Source organism: Heterodontus francisci, chromosome 15, assembly GCF_036365525.1.
Source record: "Heterodontus francisci isolate sHetFra1 chromosome 15, sHetFra1.hap1, whole genome shotgun sequence".
NCBI classification, from domain to species: Eukaryota; Metazoa; Chordata; class Chondrichthyes; order Heterodontiformes; family Heterodontidae; genus Heterodontus; species Heterodontus francisci.
The window spans coordinates 6,254,380-6,277,239 of NC_090385.1; the positions used below are offsets into that span (position 1 = coordinate 6,254,380).

At 46.6% G+C, this 22,860-nt stretch overlaps 1 protein-coding gene across 3 annotated transcripts in view; it reads right to left on the reverse strand.

The window, feature by feature from the left end:
* Positions 1–22,860, reverse strand: part of mcf2a (MCF.2 cell line derived transforming sequence a) — a 208,664-nt gene that overhangs the window by 90,294 nt on the left and 95,510 nt on the right. For all 3 annotated transcript variants that reach the window (XR_010976419.1, XM_068047099.1, XM_068047100.1), the window contains exons 12-13: positions 20,285–20,476; positions 813–987 (exon numbers count right to left, since the gene is read on the reverse strand). Coding sequence is in view for 2 of the 3 variants with exons in the window: in XM_068047099.1 (XP_067903200.1) it covers positions 813–987; positions 20,285–20,476 (367 nt within the window). In the remaining variant the exon portion in view is untranslated. The remainder of the gene's footprint in view (positions 1–812; positions 988–20,284; positions 20,477–22,860) is intronic.

Consider the following 22,860-nt stretch of genomic DNA (forward strand, 5'->3'; position numbering starts at 1 on the left):
TGGCTAGGCCAGCATTTTTGCCCATCCCTAATTTCCCTTGAGATGGTGGTGGTGAGCTGCCTTCTTGAACCTCTGCAGTTTTTGGGGTGTAGCTACATCAACAGTGCTGTTAGGAAAGGAGATCCAGGATTTTGACCCAGCAACACTGCAGGAATAGCGATATAGTTCCAAGTCAGGATGGTGTGTGGCTTTGGAGGGGAACTTGCAGGTAGTTGTGTTGGAGTTCCCAAATTCTGAACAAAATGTTAAACCAAGATACATCTGCCCCCCCGAGGTGAACATTAAATATCCCATGGCATATTTTAAAGAATTAGCCTTTACAGCCACTCCAGGTGCTGCTCCACAAACCAGTGACCACCTCTAGGCACTTACCCATTGTCTCTCGAGACAAGGAGGCCAAAGATAGATGGAAATTTTAAAGAAGAGCTGGGGAGTTCTCCCAGGTGTCCTGGCCAAGACATAATCCCTCAATCAATATCATTAAAAAACAGATTACCTGGTCATTATCATATTGCTGTTTGTGGGAGCTATATTACAACTATGACTGTACTTCAAATGTATTTCATTGACTGTAAAGCAATATGCAACATCCTGAGGCTGTGAATGGCACTATATCAACGCAAGTTCTTCCTTTCAATATTGGCAGTGTGACCTCAATGGATGGAACACCCACCTCCTCCCCTACCTCACCATTTAATTGCTCGTGGAAATTGAGGTGAAGAAACTTTTCATGCTATTCTGCAGTTGGCTCTTCTTTGTTGCCCTTTGCTGTTGTGTCATGTGCTCACATTTCATCTTAATAACATTTTTACCGTGCTTTGGTGAAAACAATGGATTCTTCAAGGACAAAGGTGAGGCTTCTGGTCGCGGTGCTACAGGCTGAACAGGCCGGACCTGTTTGACGGCCAGTTTCTTGAGAGACAATTGGCGCTGTTCAAACATTGCCTGCACGTTTTCAAGCTTTTCATGCACCATCTGTATCTGGGCCTGCGAAAGAGATGAAAAAGAAAACACACACATAAAGAGTGAGATGGAACAAGGCAACGAATGAACCGAGCCAATACACTCGGCTTTACGGTTCTGTGGAAGTCTAACATCTTGCATTGAATCATAGTAATTGTAATGCCAGAGAAGACCATTCAGCCCATCATACCTCAGATACACTAGAATGGTACCATGGTTTAATAGCTTACATTATGATGACAGATTGCACAAATTTGGCTTGCGCTGTTTTTGAGTTTAAAAGGTTGAGGGGCATTGATCGAATGGCCAAATTTATCAGGGGTGGGACATGTTACAGCGTTTCCCATGAGTTAAACATTTTCCGGATCCCACCAGCTCAGATGTGTCTTGTGCTGTAACATGCTGGAAATTTGAACTGATAACAGTGCAGAGAGGGTAACTGGGCACCTGGGACCTCAATGAATGGCAGGATCAGCACTCTATCTGCTCAACCAATGAGAAATAAATATAGAAAGATGGGGAATGAAATTGTGTGAATTAGAGTCAAATCAGCTACAGAAACAGAAACAAAGAGAGGGAAAGATTGGATTAAGAGAGGGAAAATAAAGAGACAGAAAGGAAAAGACGGAAAAAAAATGTTAAAATTAGCAATTTAATTTTTTTTTAAAAATCTCTTAGGAAGGATTTGCTCCCTGTAGGAATGAGATTGAATGGTTTAACGTGTTCCCTTTCTGGACCAGAGTGGTTGATTGTCATGGTGTTAACAATTATCACATCAACAAAAAGACGACATGTCAGCAGACGTCAGCCGACTCCACAGGTCCAATATTCTCTGGAAAAAGAACCAGCTCCTGACATCTAATCCAGATCTGGCCATACACAACTTAACATGGTGCCCCTGGTTCTCCCGAAGCTATTTAATTAGAATAAAGTGTCAACTGGAACACAATCTATCCCCTTCATCATCTTGTACACCTCAATCAGATCACCCGCAAGTCTGCAATACTCGAAGTGCAGAACTGCCAACTCTTAGCCGATCTTCATAACAAAGATGCTTTTATTTTTTCGTTCATGGGATGTGGGCGTCGCTGGCCAGGCCAGCATTTATTACCCATCCCCAATTGCCCTTGAAAAGGTGGTGGTGATTTGTTTTCTTGAATTGCTGCAGTGCATGTGGGACCCACAGCACTGTTAGGTAGGGAGTTCCTGGATTTTGACCCTGTGACAGTGAAGGAAAGGCAATATAGTTCCAGGTCAGGATGGTGTGTGGCTTGGAGGGGAACTTGCAGGTGGTGATGTTCCCATGCGTCTGCTTCTACTTGGTAGAGGTCGTGGGTTTGGAAGGTGCTGTTTAAGGAGCCGTGGTACTTTGCTGCAGTGCATCTTGTAGATGGTACACACTGCTGCCACTGTGTGTCAGTGGTGGAGGGAGTGAACCTTTGTGGATGGGGAGCCAATCAAGCGGGCTGCTTGGTCCCAGATGGTGTCGAGCTTCTTAAGTGTTGCTGGAGCTGCACCCATCCAGGCAAGTGGAGAGTATTCCATCACACTCCTGACTTGTGCTTTGTAGATGGTGGACAGGCTTTGGGGAGTCAGGAGGTGAGTTACTCGCCACAGGATTCCTAGCCTCTGACCTGTTCTTGTAGCCACAGTATTTATATGGCGACTCTAGTTCAGTTTCTGGTCAATGGTAACCTCCCAGGATGCTGTTACTTGGGGATTCAGCGATGGTGATGCCATTGAATGTCAAAGGTAGATGGTTAGATTCACTGCCAAAAGACTTGCAGGTTGGTAGGTAAATTGGCCATTATAAATTGCCCCTAGTATAGGTAGGTGGTTGGGAAATATAGGGACAGGTGGGGATGTGGTAGGAATATGGGATTCGTGTGGGATTAGTATAAATGGGTGGTTGATGGTCGGCACAGACTCGGTGGGCCAAAGGGCCTGTTTCAGTGCTGTATAACTAAACTAAACTAAACACTGTGGAATGAGAAGCAGAGTTAACATTTCAGGTCTGTGACCTTTCAGCAGAACTGGCAAAGGTTAGAAAACAGAGTGGTGGGGGGTCGGTGGTTGATGGGAAAGACAACAAAAGGGAAGGTGTGTGATAGGGCAGAGGGCAGCAGAGATTAAATAACAAAGCTGTCATGGGACAAAGGCAAAGAGAGTGTTATACTTGTGGTGAAAGACAAAGCATTAGTCCAGAGACAGTGTTAATGGCAGAGTTATGAGCTACTCTGTCCACATGAAAAAACAGGCAAATGTTTAAAAAAATAAAAAATTAAAAAAAGAAAAATATAAAAAAGGCCAGTCTTTCTCTGAAATTGCTGAACTCAAGGTTGAGTCCATGAGGCTTTAGCATGAGGTGGCGGAACAGTGGCATACAGTAGGGAGGGAGTTGCCCTGGGAGTCCTCAACATCGACTCTAGACCCCATGAAGTCTCATGGCATCAAGTCAAACATGTACTGTACCCGGCAGGAAGATCTCTGATAGTCTCGCGCTACTCATGGATACGATCGCCTACGTACGGGACAGGAGGGTGGACACCTGCCTCATCAGCCTGGACCAGGAGAAGGCTTTTGACAGGATATCGCACACCTACATGATGGACGTGCTTTCCAAAATGGGGTTTGGGGAGGGAATCTGCAATTGGATCAAACTGCTCTACACAAACATCAGTGGCACAGTCTCAATCAACGGGTGGGAATCGGAAAGTTTCCCGATAAAATCTGGAGTCAGACAGGGCTGTCCTCTCTCCCCAGTCTTGTTTGTTTGCTGTATTGAACCCTTTGCTGAGTCTATTAGGAAGGATGCGAGCATAGGAGGGGTGACAATCCCAGGCAGCGGAGGCACTCAGGTTAAAACCTCCCTGTACATGGATGACGTCGCCGTCTTCTGCTCGGATCCGCTGTCTGTGCGCAGACTGATGAGCATCTGCGACCAGTTCGAACTGGCCTCGGGAGCCAAAGTTAACCACGGCAAGAGCGAGGCCATGTTCTTTGGGAACTGGGCTGACCGATCCTTTGTCCCCTTCTCCGTCAGGTCAGATTACCTGAAGGTGCTGGGGATATGGTTCGGAAGGGCCGGGGCGTGCACCAAAACCTGGGAGGAGCGAGTAGCCAAGGTACAACAAAAGTTGGGCATGTGGGGGCAGCGATCTCTCTCCATTGTGGGCAAGAACCTGGTCATCAGGTGCGAGGCGCTCACGTTGTTGCTCTACGTGGCGCAGGTCTGGCCCATATCAATTCGGTGAAAGACGACCTTTGGTCTGCCCGAAACTTGCTGGTCTTCCAGTGCAAAGAGTTGTCCACCACCGAATGTTGCAGACTGGCACATTCCAAGGTCCAGGACTATGTGCTGAGGGACGCACTAAAGCTTGGGGCAGCCGCAGCAAAGGCTCAATGGGGAAAGACCACAGTGTAATGTCCCCCCACCAAGCTGAACTGAGGGGCTGGATCAATGGGAAACCCCTCGAACTGTATCGTTAATATTCTCATTTGCTGTAAATGTAAAACTGTAATTGGCACGACAATTGTGAAACGGAATGGTTGTGAAGAAAATCATGATAATATTGAAGGAAACTGATCTCCCTTGCAATGTTTGTATTTTTTGGTGCTGTTTGAAACTGTTTGGCAATGTAATTTTTGCAGATTTTTATGAATGAAGTATATTTTGGAAATAAAAAAAAAAATCAAGTCAAGCATGGGCAAGGTAACCTCCTACTGATTACCACCTACCGCCCTCCCTCAGCTGATGACTCAGTACTCCTCCATGTTGAACACCACTTGGAGGAAGCACTGAGGGTGGCAAGGGCACAGAATGTACTCTGGGTGGGGGACTTCAATGTCCATCACCAAGAGTGGCTCGGTAGCACCACTACTGACCAGGCTGGCCGAGTCCTAAAGGATAAAGCTGCTAGACTGGGTCTGCGGCAGGTGGTGGGGGAACCAACACGAGGCAAAAACATACTTGACCTCGTCCTCACCAATCTGCCTGCCGCAGATGTTTCTGTCCATGACTGTATTGGTAGGAGTGACCACCGCACAGTCCTTGTGGAGACAAAGTCCCGCCTTCACATTGAGCATACCGTCCATCGTGTTGTGTGGCAATATCACCATGCAAAATGGGATAGATTTCGAACAGATCTAGCAATGCAAAACTTGGCATCCATGAGAATTAGAATTAGAACATTACAGCGCAGTACAGGCCCTTCGGCCCTCGATGTTGCGCCGACCTGTGAAACCATCTGACCTAAACTATTCCATTTTCATCCATATGTCTATCCAATGACCACTTAAATGCCCTTAAAGTTGGCGAGTCTACTACTGTTGCAGGCAGGACGTTCCACGCCCCTACTACTCTCTGAGTAAAGAAACTACCTCTGACATCTGTCCTATATTTATCACCCCTCAACTTAAAGCTATGTCCCCTCGTGTTTGCCATCACCATCCGAGGAAAAAGACTCTCACTATCCACCCTATCTAACCCTCTGATTATCTTATATGTCTCTATTAAGTCACCTCTCCTCCTCCTTCTCTCCAACGAAAACAACCTCAAGTCCCTCAGCCTTTCCTCGTAAGACCTTCCCTCCATACCAGGCAACATCCTAGTAAATCTCCTCTGCACCCTTTCCATAGCTTCCACATCCTTCCTATAATGCGGTGACCAGAACTGCACGCAATACTCCAGGTGCGGTCTCACCAGAGTTTTGTACAGCTGCAGCATGACCTCGTGGCTCCGAAACTCGATCCCCCTACTAATAAAAGCTAACACACCATATGCCTTCTTAACAGCCCTATTAACCTGGGTAGTAACCTTCAGGGATTTATGCACCTGGACACCAAGATCTCTCTGCTCATCTACACTACCAAGAATCTTCCCATTAGCCCAGTACTCTGCATTCCTGTTACTCCTTCCAAAGTGAATCACCTCGCACTTTTCCGCATTAAACTCCATTTGCCATCTCTCAGCCCAACTCTGCAGCCTATCTATGTCCCTCTGAACCCTACAACATCCTTCGGCACTATCCACAACTCCACCGACCTTAGTGTCATCCGCAAATTTACTAACCCACCCTTCTACACCCTCTTCCAGGTCATTTATAAAAATGACAAACAGCAGTGGCCCCAAAACAGATCCTTGCGGTACACCACTAGTAACTAAACTCCAGGATGAACATTTGCCATCAACCACCACCCTCTGTCTTCTTTCAGCTAGCCAATTTCTGATCCAAAGCTCTAAATCACCTTCAACTCCATACTTCCGTATTTTCTGCAATAGCCTACCATGGGGAACCTTATCAAACGCCTTACTGAAATCCATATACACCACAGTGGCGCAGTGGTTAGCACCGCAGCCTCACAGCTCCAGGGACCCGGGTTCGATTCCGGGTACTGCCTGTGTGGAGTTTGCAAGTTCTCCCTGTGTCTGCGTGGGTTTTCTCCGGGTGCTCCGGTTTCCTCCCACAAGCCAAAAGACTTGCAGGTTGATAGGTAAATTGGCCATTATAAATTGTCACTAGTATAGGGAGGTGGTAGGGAAATATAGGGACAGGTGGGGATGTTTGGTAGGAATATGGGATTAGTGTAGGATTAGTATAAATGGGTGGTTGATGTTCGGCACAGACTCGGTGGGCCGAAGGGCCTGTTTCAGTGCTGTATCTCTAATCTAATCTAATCTAATCCACTGCTTTACCCTCATCCACATGTTTGGTCACCTTCTCGAAAAACTCAATAAGGTTTGTGAGGCACGACCTACCCGTCACAAAACCGTGCTGACTATCGATAATGAACTTATTCTTTTCAAGATGATTATAAATCCTGTCTCTTATAACCTTTTCCAACATTTTACCCACAACCGAAGTAAGGCTCACAGGTCTATAATTACCAGGGCTGTCTCTACTCCCCTTCTTGAACAAGGGGACAACATTTGCTATCCTCCAGTCTTCCGGCACTATTCCTGTCGACAATGACGACATAAAGATCAAGGACAAAGGCTCTGCAATCTCCTCCCTAGCTTCCCAGAGAATCCTAGGATAAATCCCATCTGGCCCAGGGGACTTATCTATTTTCACACTTTCCAAAATTGATAACACCTCCTCCTTGTGAACCTCAATCCCATCTAGCCTAGTAGCCTGAATCTCAGTATTCTCCTCGACAACATTTTCTTTCTCTACTGTAAATACTGACGCAAAATATTCATTTAACACTTCCCCTACCTCCTCTGATTCCACACACAACTTCCCACTACTATCCTTGATTGACCCTAATCTAACTCTAGTCATTCTTTTATTCCTGATATACCTATGGAAGGCTTAGGGTCTTCCCTGATCCTATCCGCCAATGACTTCTCGTGTCCTCTCCTTGCTCTTCTTAGCTCTCCCTTTAGATCCTTCCTGGATAGCTTGTAACTCTCAAGCGCCCTAACTGAGCCTTCACGTCTCATCCTAACATAAGCCTTCTTCTTTCTCTTGACAAGCGCTTCAACTTCTTTCGTAAACCACGGCTCCCTCGCTCGACAACTTCCTCCCTGCCTCACAGGTACATACTTAGCAAGGACACGCAGTAGCTGCTCCTTGAATAAGCTCCACATTTCGATTGTTCCCATCCCCTGCAGTTTCCTTCCCCATCCTACGCATCCTAAATCTTGCCTAATCGCATCATAATTTCCTTTCCCCCAGCTATAATTTTTACCCTGCGGTATATACCTGTCCCTGCCCATCGCTAAGGTAAACCTAACCGAATTGTGATCACTATCACCAAAGTGCTCACCTACATCTAAATCTAACACCTGGCCGGGTTCATTACCCAGTACCAAATCCAATGTGGCATCGCCCCTGGTTGGCCTGTCTACATACTGTGTCAGAAAACCCTCCTGCACACACTGGACAAAAACTGACCCATCTAAAGTACTCGAAATATAGTATTTCCAGTCAATATTTGGAAAGTTAAAGTCCCCATCACAACTACCCTGTTACTCTCGCCCCTGTCGAGAATCATCTTCGCTATTCTTTCCTGAGGCACTGTGGGCCATCAGCAGCAGCAGAAATGTACTCAACCACAATCTGTAACCTCATGGCCTGGCATATCCCCCACTCTACCATTACCATCAAGCCAGGAGACCAACCCTGGTTCAATGAAGAGTGCAGGAGGGCATGCCAGGAGCAGCACCAGGCATACCTCAAAATGAGGTGTCAACCTGGTGAAGTGAGAACACAGGACTATCTGCGTGCCAAACTGCGTAAGCTGCATGCGATAGAGTAAAGCGATCCCATAACCAACGGATCAGATCGAGGCTCTGCAGTCCTGTCACATCCAGCCGTGAATGGTGGTGGACAATTAAACAACTAACTGGAGGAGGTGGCTCCACAAATATTCCCATCCTCAATGATGGGGGAGCCCAGCACATCAGTGCGAAAGATAAGGCTGAAGCATTTGCATCCATCTTCAGCCAGAAGTGCCGAGTTGATGATCCATCTCGGCCTCCTCCTGAAGTCCCCAGCATCACAGATGCCAGACTTCAGCCAATTCGATTCACTCCGCGTGATATCAAGAAACGACTGAAGTCACTGGATACTGCAAAGGCTATGGGCCCTGACAATATTCCGGCAATAGTACTGAAGACCTGTGTTCCAGAACCTGCCGCGCCCCTAGCCAAGCTGTTCCAGTACCGCTACAACACTGGCATCTACCCTGCAATTTGGAAAATTGCCCAGGTATGTCCTGTACACAAAAAGCAGGACAAGTCCAACCCGGCCAATTAGCGCCCCATCAGCCTACTCTCAATCATCAGTAAAGTGATGGAAGGTGTCATCAACAGTGCCATCCAGCGGCACTTGCTCAGCAATAACCTGCTCAGTGACACTCAGTTTGAGTTCCGCTAGGGCCACTCAGCTCCTGACCTCATTGCAGCCTTGATTCAAACATGGACAAAAGAGCTGAACTCAATAGGTGAGGTGAGAGTGATTGCCCTTGACATCAAGGCAGCATTTGACATCAAGGCAGCAGTATGGCATCAAGGAGCCCCAGCAAAACTGAGGTCAATGGGAATCAGGGGGAAAACCCTCCGTTGGCTGGAGTCATACCTAGCGCAAAGGAAGATGGTTGTGGTTGTTGGAGGTCAATCATCTGAGTTCCAGGACATCACTGCAGGAGTTCCTCAGGGTAGTGTCCTAGGCCCAACCATTTTCAGCTGCTTCATCAATGACCTTCCTTCAATCATAAGGTCAGAAGTGGGGATGTTCGCTGATGATTGCACAATGTTCAGCACCATTCGCGACTCCTCAGGTACTGAAGCAGTCCGTGTAGAAATGCAGCAAGACCTGGACAATATCCAGGCTTGGGCTGATAAGTGGCAAGTAACATTCACGCCACACAAGTGCCAGGCAATGACCATCTCCAACAAGAGAGAATCTAACCATCTCCCCTTGAAATTCAACAGCATTACCATTGCTGAATCCCCCACTATCAACATCCTTGGGGCTACCATTGACCAGAAACTGAACTGGAGTTGCCATATAAATACCATGGCTACAAGAGCAGGTCAGAGGCTAGGAATCCTGAGGCAAGTAACTCACCTCCTGCCTCCCCAAAGCCTGTCCACCATCTACAAGACACAAGTCAGGGGTGTGATGGAATACTCTCCACTTGCCTGGATGGATGCAACTCCAACAACACTCAAGAAGCTCAACACCATCCAGGACAAAGCAGCCCGCTTGATTAGCACCCCATCTACAAACATTCACTCCCTCCACCACCGACGCACAGTGGCAGCAGTGTGTACCATCTACAAGATGCACTGCAGCAATGCACCACGGCTCCTTAGACAGCACCTTCCAAACCCGCGACCTCGACCAACTAGAAGGACAAGGGCAGCAAATACATGGGAACACCACCACCTGCAAGTTCCCCTCCAAGTCACACACCATCTTGACTTGGAACTATATCGCCGTTCCTTCACTGTCGCTGGGTCAAAATCCTGGAACTCCCTTTCTAACAGCACTGTGGGTGTACCTACCTCACATGAACTGCAGCAGTTCAAGAAGGCAGCTCACCACCACCTTCTCAAGGGCAATTAGGGATGGGCAATAAATGCTGGCCAGCCAGCTTCGCCCACATCCCATGAATGAATTAAAAAATAAATGCCGAATCGAAAGATCAGAGCTTGCGTTGATGTTCACTGGAACACTGCAGCAATCCCAGGACAGAGATGTGAGCATGAGAGCAGGGGGGGGTGTTGAAACTGCAAGCAACCGGAAGCTCGGGGTCATGCTTTCAGACCGAGTAGAGGTGTTCTGCAAAGTGGTCACCCAATCTGCATTTGGTCTCCCCAATGTAGAGGAGCTCGCATTGTGAGAAGTGAATACAGTATCCTAAATTGAAAGAAGTACAAGTAAATCGCTGCTTCACCTGGAAGGAGAGTTTGGGGCCTTGGATGGTGAGGAGAGAGGTGGTAAAATGGCAGGTATTATACCTCCTGTGATTGCATGGTAAGATGCCAGGGGAAGGAGATGAGGTGTCGGGGGTAACAGAGGAGTGGACCAGCGTGTCAGGAAGGGACTGATCCCTTTGGAATGCTGACAGGGGAGGGGAAGGGAAGATGTGTTTGGTAGTGGCATCACGCTGGAGGTGGCAGAAATGGCAGGGGATAATCGTTTAGATGTGGAGGCTGGTGTGTGGAAAGTGAGGACAAGGGGAACCCTGTCATAGTTCTGGGATGGTGGGGGGGAAGGGGGCAGAAGTGTGACAAGTAGGTCGGACACGGTTGAGGGCCCTGTCAGCCACAGTGGGGGGGAATCCTTGGTTGAGGAAAAAGGAAGGCATATCAGAAACGTTGTTGTGGACGGATACATCATCAGAGCAGATGCGTCGGAGACGGAGAACCTGGGAGAATGGAATGGAGTCCTTACAGGAAGCAGGGTGTCAAGAAGTGTAGTCGAGGTAGCTGTGGGAGTTGGTGGGCTTATAATGAATATTAGTAGACAACCTATCCCCAGAGATGGAGACAGAGAGGTCGAGGAAGGGAAGGGAAGTGTCGGAGATGGACCATGTAAAGGTGAGAGAAGGGTGGAAATTAGAAGCAAAGTTGATAAAGTTTTCCAATTTGGGACGGGAGCAGGAAACGGCACCGATACAGTCATCAATGTACCGGAAAAAGAGGTGGTGGGGGGTGGGCGGGAGGCGGTTGCTTGAGTAGGACTGGAATTCATTAACATTGACTCTGCTTCTCTTTCCACAGATGCTACCAGACCTGCTGAGAAGTTCCAGCATTTTCTGTTTTTATTTCAGATTTCCAGCATCTGCAGTATTTTGCTTTTATCCTCTCTTGTTTGAGACAGTCATTGCCTGGCACTTGTGTGACACGAATGTTACTTGCCACTTATCATCACCTTCTCAAGGGCAATTAAGGATGGGTAATAAATGCTGGCCTCGCCAGCGACACCCACATTCCATGAATGAATTAAAAAAACACAAGCCTGGATATTGTCCAAGTCTTGCAGCATTTCTACACGGACTGCTTCAGTATCTGAGGGCATCCCCATTTCTGACCTTACGACTGAAGGAAGGTCACTGATTAAGCAGCTGAAGATGGTTGGGCCTAGGACACGACCCTGAGGAACTCCTGCAGTGATGTCCTGGAGCTGAGATGATTGACCTCCAACAACCACAACCATCTTCCTGTGCGCAAGGTATGACTCCAAACACCAGAGCGTTTTCCCCGATTCCCACTGACTCCAGTTTTGCCATACTCGGTCAAATGCTGCTATGATGGAAAGGGCAGTCACTCTCACCTCACCTCCTAGGTTCAGCTCTTTTGTCCATGTTTGAACCAAGGCCGTAATGTGGTCAGGAGCTGAGTGGCCCTGGCGGAACCCAAACTGAGCATCAGTGAGCAGGTTATTGCTAAGCAAGTGCTGCTTGAGAGCACTGTTGATGACACCTTCCGTCCCTTTACTGATGATCGAAAGTAGACTGATGGGGCAGTAATTGCCCGGGTTGGATTTGTGTAGGCGGTGTTTGCTGACAACGAAACCACTAGGTGGCGCAGTACTAGTGCATGTGCAAATGCAGCCTCTTCCACTGAAACATCATTGTCTGCAGTGTTTCAGGCAGCGGCCAGGATTAAAGATGGTGCTACTCAATTTATCACAAAAAACAAATTCAACCTGAAAATCTCCTCAACGGCTGCCATCGCCACCTCCATCCTACCCCCAACAGTCCCCTGCTCCCTCCTGCCACTGCATTTCTCTTTCCTGCTCCCTTTTGTGCCCGTCTTCTCGCTGCTCGCTCCCCACTGCCTTCTCTTAAGCATTCGCGCCAGCCTCACCACTCTGTCCCCCTCAGCCGCTCGCTCCAGACCTCGCCACTGCTTCCCTCACCCACCCTCAGCCAATATTATCCCGATCCTCGCTTCCTGCCCCCACCCTGCTCTCCAGCCACTCGCTCCCCGCTTCCCCACCCCAGCCGCTAGCTCCAGGCCGTGCCACATCCCTCCTTTCGGCCACTTGCTCCCACGATCGATCGTTCTCCAAGCGCCACCCGAAGTAGCAAAGCGGGCTGTGAGGCGCGGTGGGGCGACGTAGGGCTGAGTGGCCGAGAGGAGGGAAGTGGCACGGCCTATAGCTAGTGGCTGGGGGGGGCGTGAAGTAGAGAGCGGCGCGACCTGGAGTGAGTGGCCGAGGGGGGAGAGCAGCCAGTGCGGTAGGAGAAAGTAGCTGAGTGGGGGGAAGTGGGCAGGGGAGCGAGTGCCTGAGGGAAGCAGAGATGGTGGGAGGGAGCGAGGTACTGTTATGAGTGGAGAATGGGGACAACTATTGAGGGGTGGGGATGACAACATGTGGTGATGTCATGCGCGCATATGCACATTCATACTGGCAGGCTGGCAAATGTTCACACACATTGATGACCTCTGCGACCACACTGCGTAAGCTCCGAATTGTCAGGAGTCACTTTGTTTTGTGTACAGGACATACCTGGGCAATTTTCCACATTGCCGGGTAGATGCCAGTGTTGTAGCTGTACTGGAACAACTTGGCTAGGGACACGGCTCGTTCTGGAGCACAGGTCTTCAATACTATTGCCAGAATATTGTCAGGGCCCAGAGCCTTTGCTGTATCCAGTGCCTTCAGTCTTTTTTTGATATCATGCGGAGTGAATCGAATTGGCTGAAGACTGGCATCTGTGATGCTGGGGACTTCAGCAGGAGGCCGAGTTGGATCATCCACTCGGCACGTCTGGCTGAAGATGGATGCAAATGCTTCAGCCTTATCTTTTACACTGATGTGCTGGGCTTCCCCATCATTGAGGATGGGAATGTTTGTGGAGCCACCTCCTCCAATTAGTTGTTTAATTATCCACCACCATTCACGGCTGGATGTGGCAGGACTGCAGAGCTTAGATCTGATCCGTTGGTTGTGGAATCATGTAGCTCTATCGCATGCTGCTTGTTATTTGGCACTTAAGTAGTCCTGGGTTGTATCTTCACCAAACTGACACCTCATTTTGAGGTATGCCTGGTGCAGCTCCTGGCATGCCCTCCTGCACTCTTCATTGAACCAGGGTTGGTCTCCTGGCTTGATGGTAATGGTAGAGTGGGGGATATGCCGGGCCATGAGGTTACAGATTGTGGTTGAGTACAATTCTGCTGCTGATGGCCCACAGCGCCTCATGGATGCCCAGTTTTGCATTGCTAGATCTGTTTGAAATCTATCCCATTTAGCACGGTGATAGTGCCACACAACACGATGGAGGGTATCCTCAATGTGAAGATGGGACTTCGTCTCTCCAAGGACTCTGCAGTGGTCACTCCTACCAATACTGTCATAGACAGATGCAGCTGCGGCAGGCAGATTGGTGAGGACGAGGTCAAGTATGTTTTTCCTTCACCCCCTGCCCCAGACTCAGTCTAGCAGCTATGTCCTTTAGGGCTCAGTCAGTCGTGGTGCTACCATTCTTTGTGATGGACATTGAAGCTCCTAACCCAGAGAACATTCTACACCCTTGCCACCCTCAGTCCTTCCTCCAAGTGGTGTTCAACATGGAGAAGTACTGATTCATCAGCTGAGGCGGGGTGGGGACGGCATGTGGTAATCAGCAGGTTTCCTTGCCCACGTTTGACCTGATGGCATGGGATGTCTTTGGTCTGGAGTCGATGTTGAGGACTCGCAGGGAAACTCCCTCCTGATTATATACCACTGTGCCGCCACCTCTGGTGTGTCTGTCCTGCCACTGGGACAGGACATACCCGGGGATGCTGAAGGTGGTGTCCATGACTTTGTCCGTAAGGTATGATTCCATGAGTATGACTATGACAGGCTGCTGCTTGACTAGTCTGTGGGAAAGCTCTCCCAACTTTGGCACAAGTCCCCACATATTAGCAGCAGGACTTTGCAGGGTTGAGAATACTGGATTTGCCGTTGTCATTTCTGGTGCCTAGGTCGATGACAGGTGGTCTGGCCAGTTTCATTCCTGATTGACTTTGTAGCGGTTAGATACAACTGAATGGCTTGCTCGGTCATTTCATAGAGCAGTTTAAGAGTCAACCACACTGTTGTAGGTCTGGAGTCACATGCAGGCCAGACCAGGTACAGACCACAGATTTCCTTCCTTAAAGGACCAGATGGATTTTTATGACAATGGTTTCATGGTCATCATTAAACAAACTTTTAATTCCAGATTAATTGAATTCAAGTTCCATTTTCTGCCGTGGTGGGATTCGAACCCATGACCCCATAGCAATACCCTGGGTCTCTGGGTTACTGAACCAGTGAATATACAACTACGCCACGTCCTCCCCACAGTGGAACTGAACCTAGTCTTGTGTCCCTCCTCTGCACCTTTGCTAAAGCCTCAATATCACCACCATATCAGGAAACGAAAATGGGACACAGCAATCCGAGGTCTTGTACAAGGACAACACTGTCCACCTAGTCTTCTAATCAGTGGTCCTCTGAATGCACCCCAACACTATTTGTTCTAGTCATCGCTTTGCAGCATTGCTGTGTTGCTTTATAGATGTAATCCAAACTCTCAGATCTTTTTCTCCAGCTTCTTTAATGCTTCTGCCTGAAGAGTGTGTAAATCTTGAGGATTTGTCCTGACCACATGCATAGGCTGCACTTATTCAAATTAAACATCATTTGCCAGTCACGAGCCCAATATCCCAAAATATTAAGATCAGCCTGAAGTAGTCGAGCATTGTCTACAGTTCGAACACTCACACAGATCTTTATTTCAGCTGCTACTTTTCAGATTGTGCCCCCAACACCCACATCCATATCATTAATAAAGATAGAAAAGAGCAACTTTCCCAACACCGATCCCTGCGAGACACCACTGGAGACTGGACTCCAAACAGATCCAAATCTATTTGTTATTATATTTTTCCCCAACGTTCTGCCAGCCAGTTCCCAAGCAAATTCTGCTGAAGTTACCCCTCAAACTGATTTGCATATCACTGAATGTAAGTTCTGCCCTGAACCAGCACAATCAGGCAATGGTTTAGAACATAAAATTTGCTTTAATAATATTACTTTTTTATTCATTCATGGGATGTGGGCACCGCTGGCAAGGACAGAATTTATTGCCCATCCGTAATTGCCCTTGAGAAGGTGGTGGTGAGCTGCTTTCTTGAACCGCTGCAGTCCATTTGGGGTAGGTATACCTACAGGTACAGGCTGTTAGGAAGGATTTTGACCCAGCGGCAGTGAAGAAAGAGTGATATAGTTCCAAGTCAGGATGGTGTGGCTTGGAGGGGAGCTTGCAGGTGGTGGTGTTCCCATGCGTCTGCTGCCCTCGTCCTTCAAAGGTGGTAGAGGTCGTGGGTTTGGAAGGTGCTGTCTAAGGAGCCTTGGTGTGTTGCTGCAGTGCATCTTGTAGATGGTACACACTGCTGCCACTGTACGTCGGTGGTGGAGGGAATGAATGTTGAAAGTGGTGGATGGGGTGCTAATCAAGTGGGCTGCGTTGTTCTGGATGGTGTTGAGCTTCTTGAGTGTTGTCGGAGCTGTACCCATCCAGGCATGTGGAGAGTATTCCATCACACTCCTGGCTTGGTGCCTTATAGATGGTGGACAGGCTTTGGGGAGTCAGAAGCAGAGTTACTTGCCATAGAATTTCTAGCCTCTGCTGCTCTTGTAGCCACAGTATTTATATGGCTGGTCCACTTAAGTTTCTGGTCAATGGTAACCCCCAGGGATGTTGATGGTGGGGGATTCAACAATGGTAATGCCCGTGAATGTCAAGGGGAGATGGTTATATTCTCTTTTGCTGGAGACTGTCATTGCCTGGCACTTGTGTGGCGCAAATGTTACTTGCCACTTATTAGCCCAAGCCTGAATGTTGTCCAGGTCTCGTTGCATGCGAGCATAGACTGTTTCAGTAACCGAGCAGTTGCGAATGGTGCTGAACATTGCGCAATCATCAGGGAACATCCCCACTTCTGACCTTATGATGGAGGGAAGATCAGTGATGAAGCAGCTAAAGATGGTTGGGCCTAGGGCTAAGAATCACAGAACTGTTACAGCACAGAAGGAAACCATTCGGCGGGTCATGTCTGTGCTGGTTTTCAATATTAGCAATTTACCTAGTGCCATTCCCCCGCCTTCTCCCCATAGCCCTGCACTTTCTTCCTTTTCAGATAAGCATCCAATTCCCTCTTGAATGCCTCAATTGAACCTGCCTCCGCCACACTCTCAGGCAGTGCATTCCAGATCCTAAACACTTGCAGCGTGAAAAGGTTTTTCCACATGTTACTATTGCTTCTTTTGCCGATTACCTTAAATCTCTGCCCTCTTGTTCTCGATCCATCCACCAATGGGAAGCGCCACTCAGTTCAAGGGCAATTAGGGATGGGCAACAAATGCTCGCTTTGCCAGCGACGCCACATCCCATGAAAGAAAAAAAAGTTGTGGTTATGTTCAATTGAGTGGCTTGCTAGGTCATTTCAGAGGGCAGTTAAGATTCAACCACATTAGCTGTGGGTCTGGAGTCACATGTGCTCCAGACTGGGTACGGACGGCAGATTTCCTTCCCTGAAATTTTTTCCCCTGCACGGAGTGTGAAGAAGAGAGTTTGGTAAGTGAGTGAATTTTAAGGTTTAATCTCTCAAGACTTGTTTTTGTTTTGTTTACATCTAGCAATTAATTGAAATTCCTGTTTCAGTTAGGAGGTAAGTTAGATTTCTTGCAGTTTTAAACAGGGATATACTAACTCGTTCAATCTGAAGCCAGGGTGTTAAATTTGAACAAAGGAAATTATGAAGGTATGAGGGGCAAACTGGCTGAGGTGGATTGGGAAAATACATTAAAAGGTATGACAGTACATAGGCAATGGATAGTCTTTAAAGAATTATTACATAGTTTACAGCAACTATACATTCCTTCAAGGCACAAAAACTCCAAAAGTAAAGGCAGTCAACCGTGGATAACAAAGGAAGTTAAGGATTGTATAAGATTAAAAGAAAAGGCCTATAAAGTTGCCTGAAATAGTTGTAAACCTGAGAATTGGGAGGATTTTCGAATACAGCAAAGGAGGATTAAGAAACTGATAATGAAAGGGAAAACAGAATATGAATGTAAGCCAGCAAAAAATATAAAAACAGACTGTAAAAGCTTCTGTAGGTATGTAAAAAGGAAATGTTAGGCAAAGACAAATGTGTGTCCATTACAGGCAGAGTCAGGAGAATTTATAATGGGGAATAGAGAAATGGCAGAGAAGCCAAATGATGACTTTGTGTCTGAGTTCACTGAGGAAGATGCAAAAAATCTCCCAGAATTAAGAGATCCAAGGGATTAGGGGAATGAGGAATTGAAGGAAATTAGTATTAGTAAGAAGGTTGTATTGGAGAAATTAATGGGGCTGAAGGTTGATAGGTCTCCAGGACCTGATATTCTACATCCAAGGGTGTTGAAAGAGGTAGCTATGGAGATAGTGGATACATTGGTGATCAGCTTCCAAAATTCTATAGTTTTAGGAGCGGTTCCTGCAGTTTGGAAGGTCGCAAATGTCACCTCACTATTTAAGAAGGGAGGGAGAGAGAAAACAGGGAATTACGGACCTATTAACCTTACATCAGTCGTTGGGAAAATGCTAGAATCTATTCCAAAGGATGTGATAAATGGACACTTGGATAATAATGATCTGATTGGGAATAGTCAACATGGATTTATGAATGGGAAATCATGTTTGACCAAATTTTTGGAGTGTTTTGAGGATGTTACTAACAGAATTGATAAAGGTGAGTCGGTGGACGTGGTATACTTGGATTTTCAGAAGGCTTTTGATAAAGTCCCCCACAAGAGATTGGTTAGCAAAATTAAAGTACATGGAATAGGAGGTAATATAATGGCATGAATTAAGGATTGGTTAACAGGCAGAAAGCAGAGAGTAGGAATAAATGGGTCATTCTCGTATTGGCAGGCTGTGACTAGTGGGGTACTGCAGGGATCAGTGCTTGGGCCCCAGCTGTTCACAATATATGTCAATGATTTGGATGTGAGGACCAAATGTAGTATTTCCAAGTTTTGTGGATGACACAAAACTAGGTGGGAATGTGTGTTGTGAGGAAGATACAAAGCAGCTTCAAGGGGATTTGGACAGACTTAGTGAGTGGGCAAGAATGTGGCAGATGGTATATAATATGGAAAAATGTGACGTTATCCACTTTGGTAGGAGGAATAGATGTGCAGAGTATTTCTTAAATGGTAAGAGATTAGAATTTATAGATGAACAAAGGGATCTGTGTGTCCTTGTCAATAAGTCACTGAAAGCTAACATGTAGGTACAGCAAGCAATTAGGAAGGCTAATGGTATGTTCACCTTTATCACAAAAGGATTTGAGTACAGGACTAGTGAAATTTTGCTTCAATTGTATAGAACCTCGGTTAGATCGCACTTGGAGTATTGTGTGCAGTTCTGGTCGGCATATTATAAAAAGGATATACAGGCACTGGAGAGGGTACAGAGAAGATTTACAAGGATGATAACGGAAATGCGTGAGTATACATATCAGGCAAGGATGAACAGGCAGAGTCTCTTTTCTATTGAAAAAAGGCCAAGCAGTGACCTAAGAGAGGTCTTTTTATGAAAGGTTTTGATAGAATGGATATGGAGAGAATGTTTCCACTTGTGGGGAAGGCTCCTTCTTCTTCTTAGGCAGTCCCTCAGGATCAAGGATGACTTATTTCCACTCCGGTTTGATGGTTTCTGAGATGGCTGATGAGTCCAATGCATGATCTGCAGACTCTGCCACATCAGGGGAAGGTGGTGCTTGAAGAGTCATGTAGGCGAGTAGTTTGGAGGTTTGTGCACTCCCTCCGACACCGCCATCTTGCCTCTGCATGTTCCCGATGAAGTCCCTCGAGGTTCACAATGCCTTCCCGAATGAGCTTTTTCCGTCTAAGACGGTCATGAGCCAGGGACTCCCATGAGTCAACAGGGATGTTTAATCTCTTAAGGGATGCATTGAGGGCATTTCTGAAATGTTTCTGCTGTCCTCCTGGGAGTCTCCTGCCGCGATCAAGTTCTGAGTAGAACAGTTGCTTCGGGAGTCTAGTGTCAGGCATGTGAACGACATGTCCCAGCCAGTGGAGCTGCTTTTGGGTGATTAGGGGAAGAGTATGACTAGAGGCCATCAATATAAGATAGTCACCAAGAAATCCAATAGAGAATTCAGAAGAAACCTCTTTACCCAAGGAATGGATAGGATTTGGAGTGTTCTATCAGAGGGAGTGGTTGAAGCGAATAGTACAGATGCATTAAAGGGGAAGGTAGACAAACATATGAGGGAGAAGGGAATGCAGGATTACGATCATAGATTTAGATTAGGAAAGTTGGGAGGAGGTCCAAGTGGAGCATAAATGCTGGCCTGGACTGGTTGGGCTGAATGGCCTGTTTCTGTGCCATATATCCTATGTAATCCTAGGTATAGATACATTTAAGGGGAAGCTAGATAAGCATATAAGGGAGAAAGGAATAGAGGATATGCTGATAAATTGAGATGAAGAGGGGTAGGAGGAGGCTAGTGTGGAGTTGGGCTGAATGGCCTGTTTCTGTAAATTCGATGTTAATGGAAATAGTCTCCTCCAAAAGTATGGCTTCAGTCCATTATTAGAGAGTCGGTACAAGAGACCGACAGAGGAAATCCCATACAGGTAGTTGAAAGGAGAATTGATGAGAAAGAGGGAATAGTAAGTGGTATAAGCCACATTCCTCGATCATTAGGTAATCAGCAGTCACACCATAAATCAGCCCAATGACCATCTGAGCTGCACCGACAGCTCTCAACAGTACACGTGGCACAAGGTTTGTTACCATTAAATACCTTAATGGGTGTTGTGAGAATGGGTCCAAACTCATTGTAGAACTCTTCAGTGTCACGCTGCAGGTAATCTCCAGCGCTTTCCAGAAACTTCTCAATTTCTTGCAGCGCTCCCTTTGCTCCTTCCTGTGACTGACACTTGTCCATTTCCTGAGAGGCGAGGAGATAAGCACCTTCATCACACCACTGCAGAACCTGTAAGAATGACAGAACCAGAGCAATCCATGTGAATCACAGTAATGCTCTTTCATATTTCGACCCAGTTTTATTCCTTTCTCCTCCTACTGGAATGCAACTCATCATAATGGCATTCCACTGATGAGGAAAAGCATGGTTGTTGGAGTTGGGCTCATGGTCTCTTCAGACTTCTTTGGCGGGGGTGAAACTGGCCTTGGGTGGTAACACCAACCGCACAATAGTGAATTGGTTGGCCTTTTTACACTCCGTCCAATTGCCTTTTTTGTTGGCAGCTGTTCATCATTCTGCCATTCACACCTCCTCTTGACACATCTTTTGTTTTTTTACTCGTCCCATTACCACTCCCCTGCACCACCAACTCTTTTATCATTTAATTTCTCCTGTCTTCCACCCTATTACACACCTGATGAAAGGTCACTGACCTTAAACATTAACTCTGTTTCTCTCTCCACAGATGCTGCCAGACCAGCTGAGTATTTCCAGCATTTTCTGTTTTTATTTCAGATTTCCAGCATCTGCAGTATTTTGCTTTTGGTTTTATTGTTGAAGTCAACAGTGAGGAAAATTTGTCTCGAGTGTATAACAGGCAGCCAATTTGCTATTGGCCATTCTATGCAACTGTCCGGCACTATTCTCACCTCTTTTACCTTATAACACTGTTTTTGCATTCATTTTTCACCATGCCCTCCAGCATCCCCTATTAAATATGATCCTTTGTCCTTTCACAATGTACAGAGGTGAGAGACTCTACAGCCCATCGAGATCATCCTTCCATGGAACTGACACACACTGGAATAATGAGCTATCTTTATATGAGAGGCTTATATTAGCAGCATTATATTAGAGATTCATTTAGTGATCAAAACCTGTAGATTACCATCAAATCATAATCTCCAGATGAAAAGCTTAACATTAAAAGAACAGAGAAGGCTAAGAGGAGATTTGATAGAGGTATTTAAAATCATGAAGGGTTTAGATAAAGTAAATGGGCTGATAACCAGAAGGCACAAATTTAAGGTGATTAGCAAAATAACCAGAGGAGACATGAGGAAAAACTTTTTTACACAGTGACTGGTTCGGATTTGGAATGCACTGCCTGATAGGATGGTGGATACAGGTTCAATAGTAGCCGTCGAAAGGGAACCGGATAAATACTTGAAAGAGAAAAAAAAATTCAGGGATATGGGGAAAGGGAGGGAGAGTGGGACTAATTGAAAAGCTCTTCAAAAGAGCCAGTGCAGATTCGATGGGCAGAAGGGCCTCCTTCTGTGCTGTACTGTTAGATGATTCTATAGGTTTATACAACACTTCTCTGTCTGCTATCGAAAGGTCTAATTCCTGCATTACAATAGAGGGGGTTAAAGGATATGTCTGCTAACATCTCAACAAAAACTTGCATCCATATGGCACTTTTAACACAATAAAACATCCCAGGATTATACTCAGGTAATAAACTGTCACAGAGCTACATTAGGACAGGTGACCAAAAGCTTGGTGAAAGAGTTAGGTTTTAAGCAGCGTCTTGAAGGAGGAGAGAGAGAGAGAAAGTGAGCAAGACAGAGAGATTTAGGGAGGGAATTTAAGAGTTACAGTCCAGGTAGCTGAAGGCATGTCTGCCAATGTTGGTGCAAAGGAAGTGGGGGATGTGCAAGAGGCCAAATTTGGTGGAATGTAGAGACCAACAGCGATTTCTAAGTTCAAGAAGTACAGTTGGTAAATGAGAGTCAACTCGAAACAAAAGGGATTATTATTTTAATAATAGATTAGTGTACCTCACATGATTCAACATTGTGGTTGTTTTCTTTCAAGTTTGGTGGCATCCAGCCTCTCATGCGAACAAGTAAGTACATCACCAAGATGAGAAGCAATTTGTTCCTCACACTCTGTGGAAATCAGACTGGGCCACAGTGTCAGTCGGATTGGCTGCCAGCGAGGCAATCTCAGTGACTGGCGGGAGGATTACTGCCGATTTCAATGAACTAGCCATTCATGGCTTCACTCAACTCTCTGCTGACAGCTGCTGTGGCAAAACCTTTGGGTTTCCAACACACCCCAGAGGTTACTGGGGTGGAGTGCAGAAACTCCAAGTACTTTCCCAGCCCATGTCTTTTATAAACAGCTTCCTGGCATCAGTCCTAAACCTGCCTTTCAATACTTCCAACCTACACCAACATATCCTACTGTCACAATTGAGGCTGACTCATAGAATCATACTGCACAGAAGGCCATTCAGCCCATTGTGCTTTTGTTGGTTCTTTGAAAGATCTATCCAATTAGTCCCCCTCCCCTGCTCTTTCCCCATTGCCCTGCATAATTTCCTTTTCAAGTATTTATCCAATTCCCTTTTGAAAGTTAATATTGAATCCGTTTCCACCACCCTT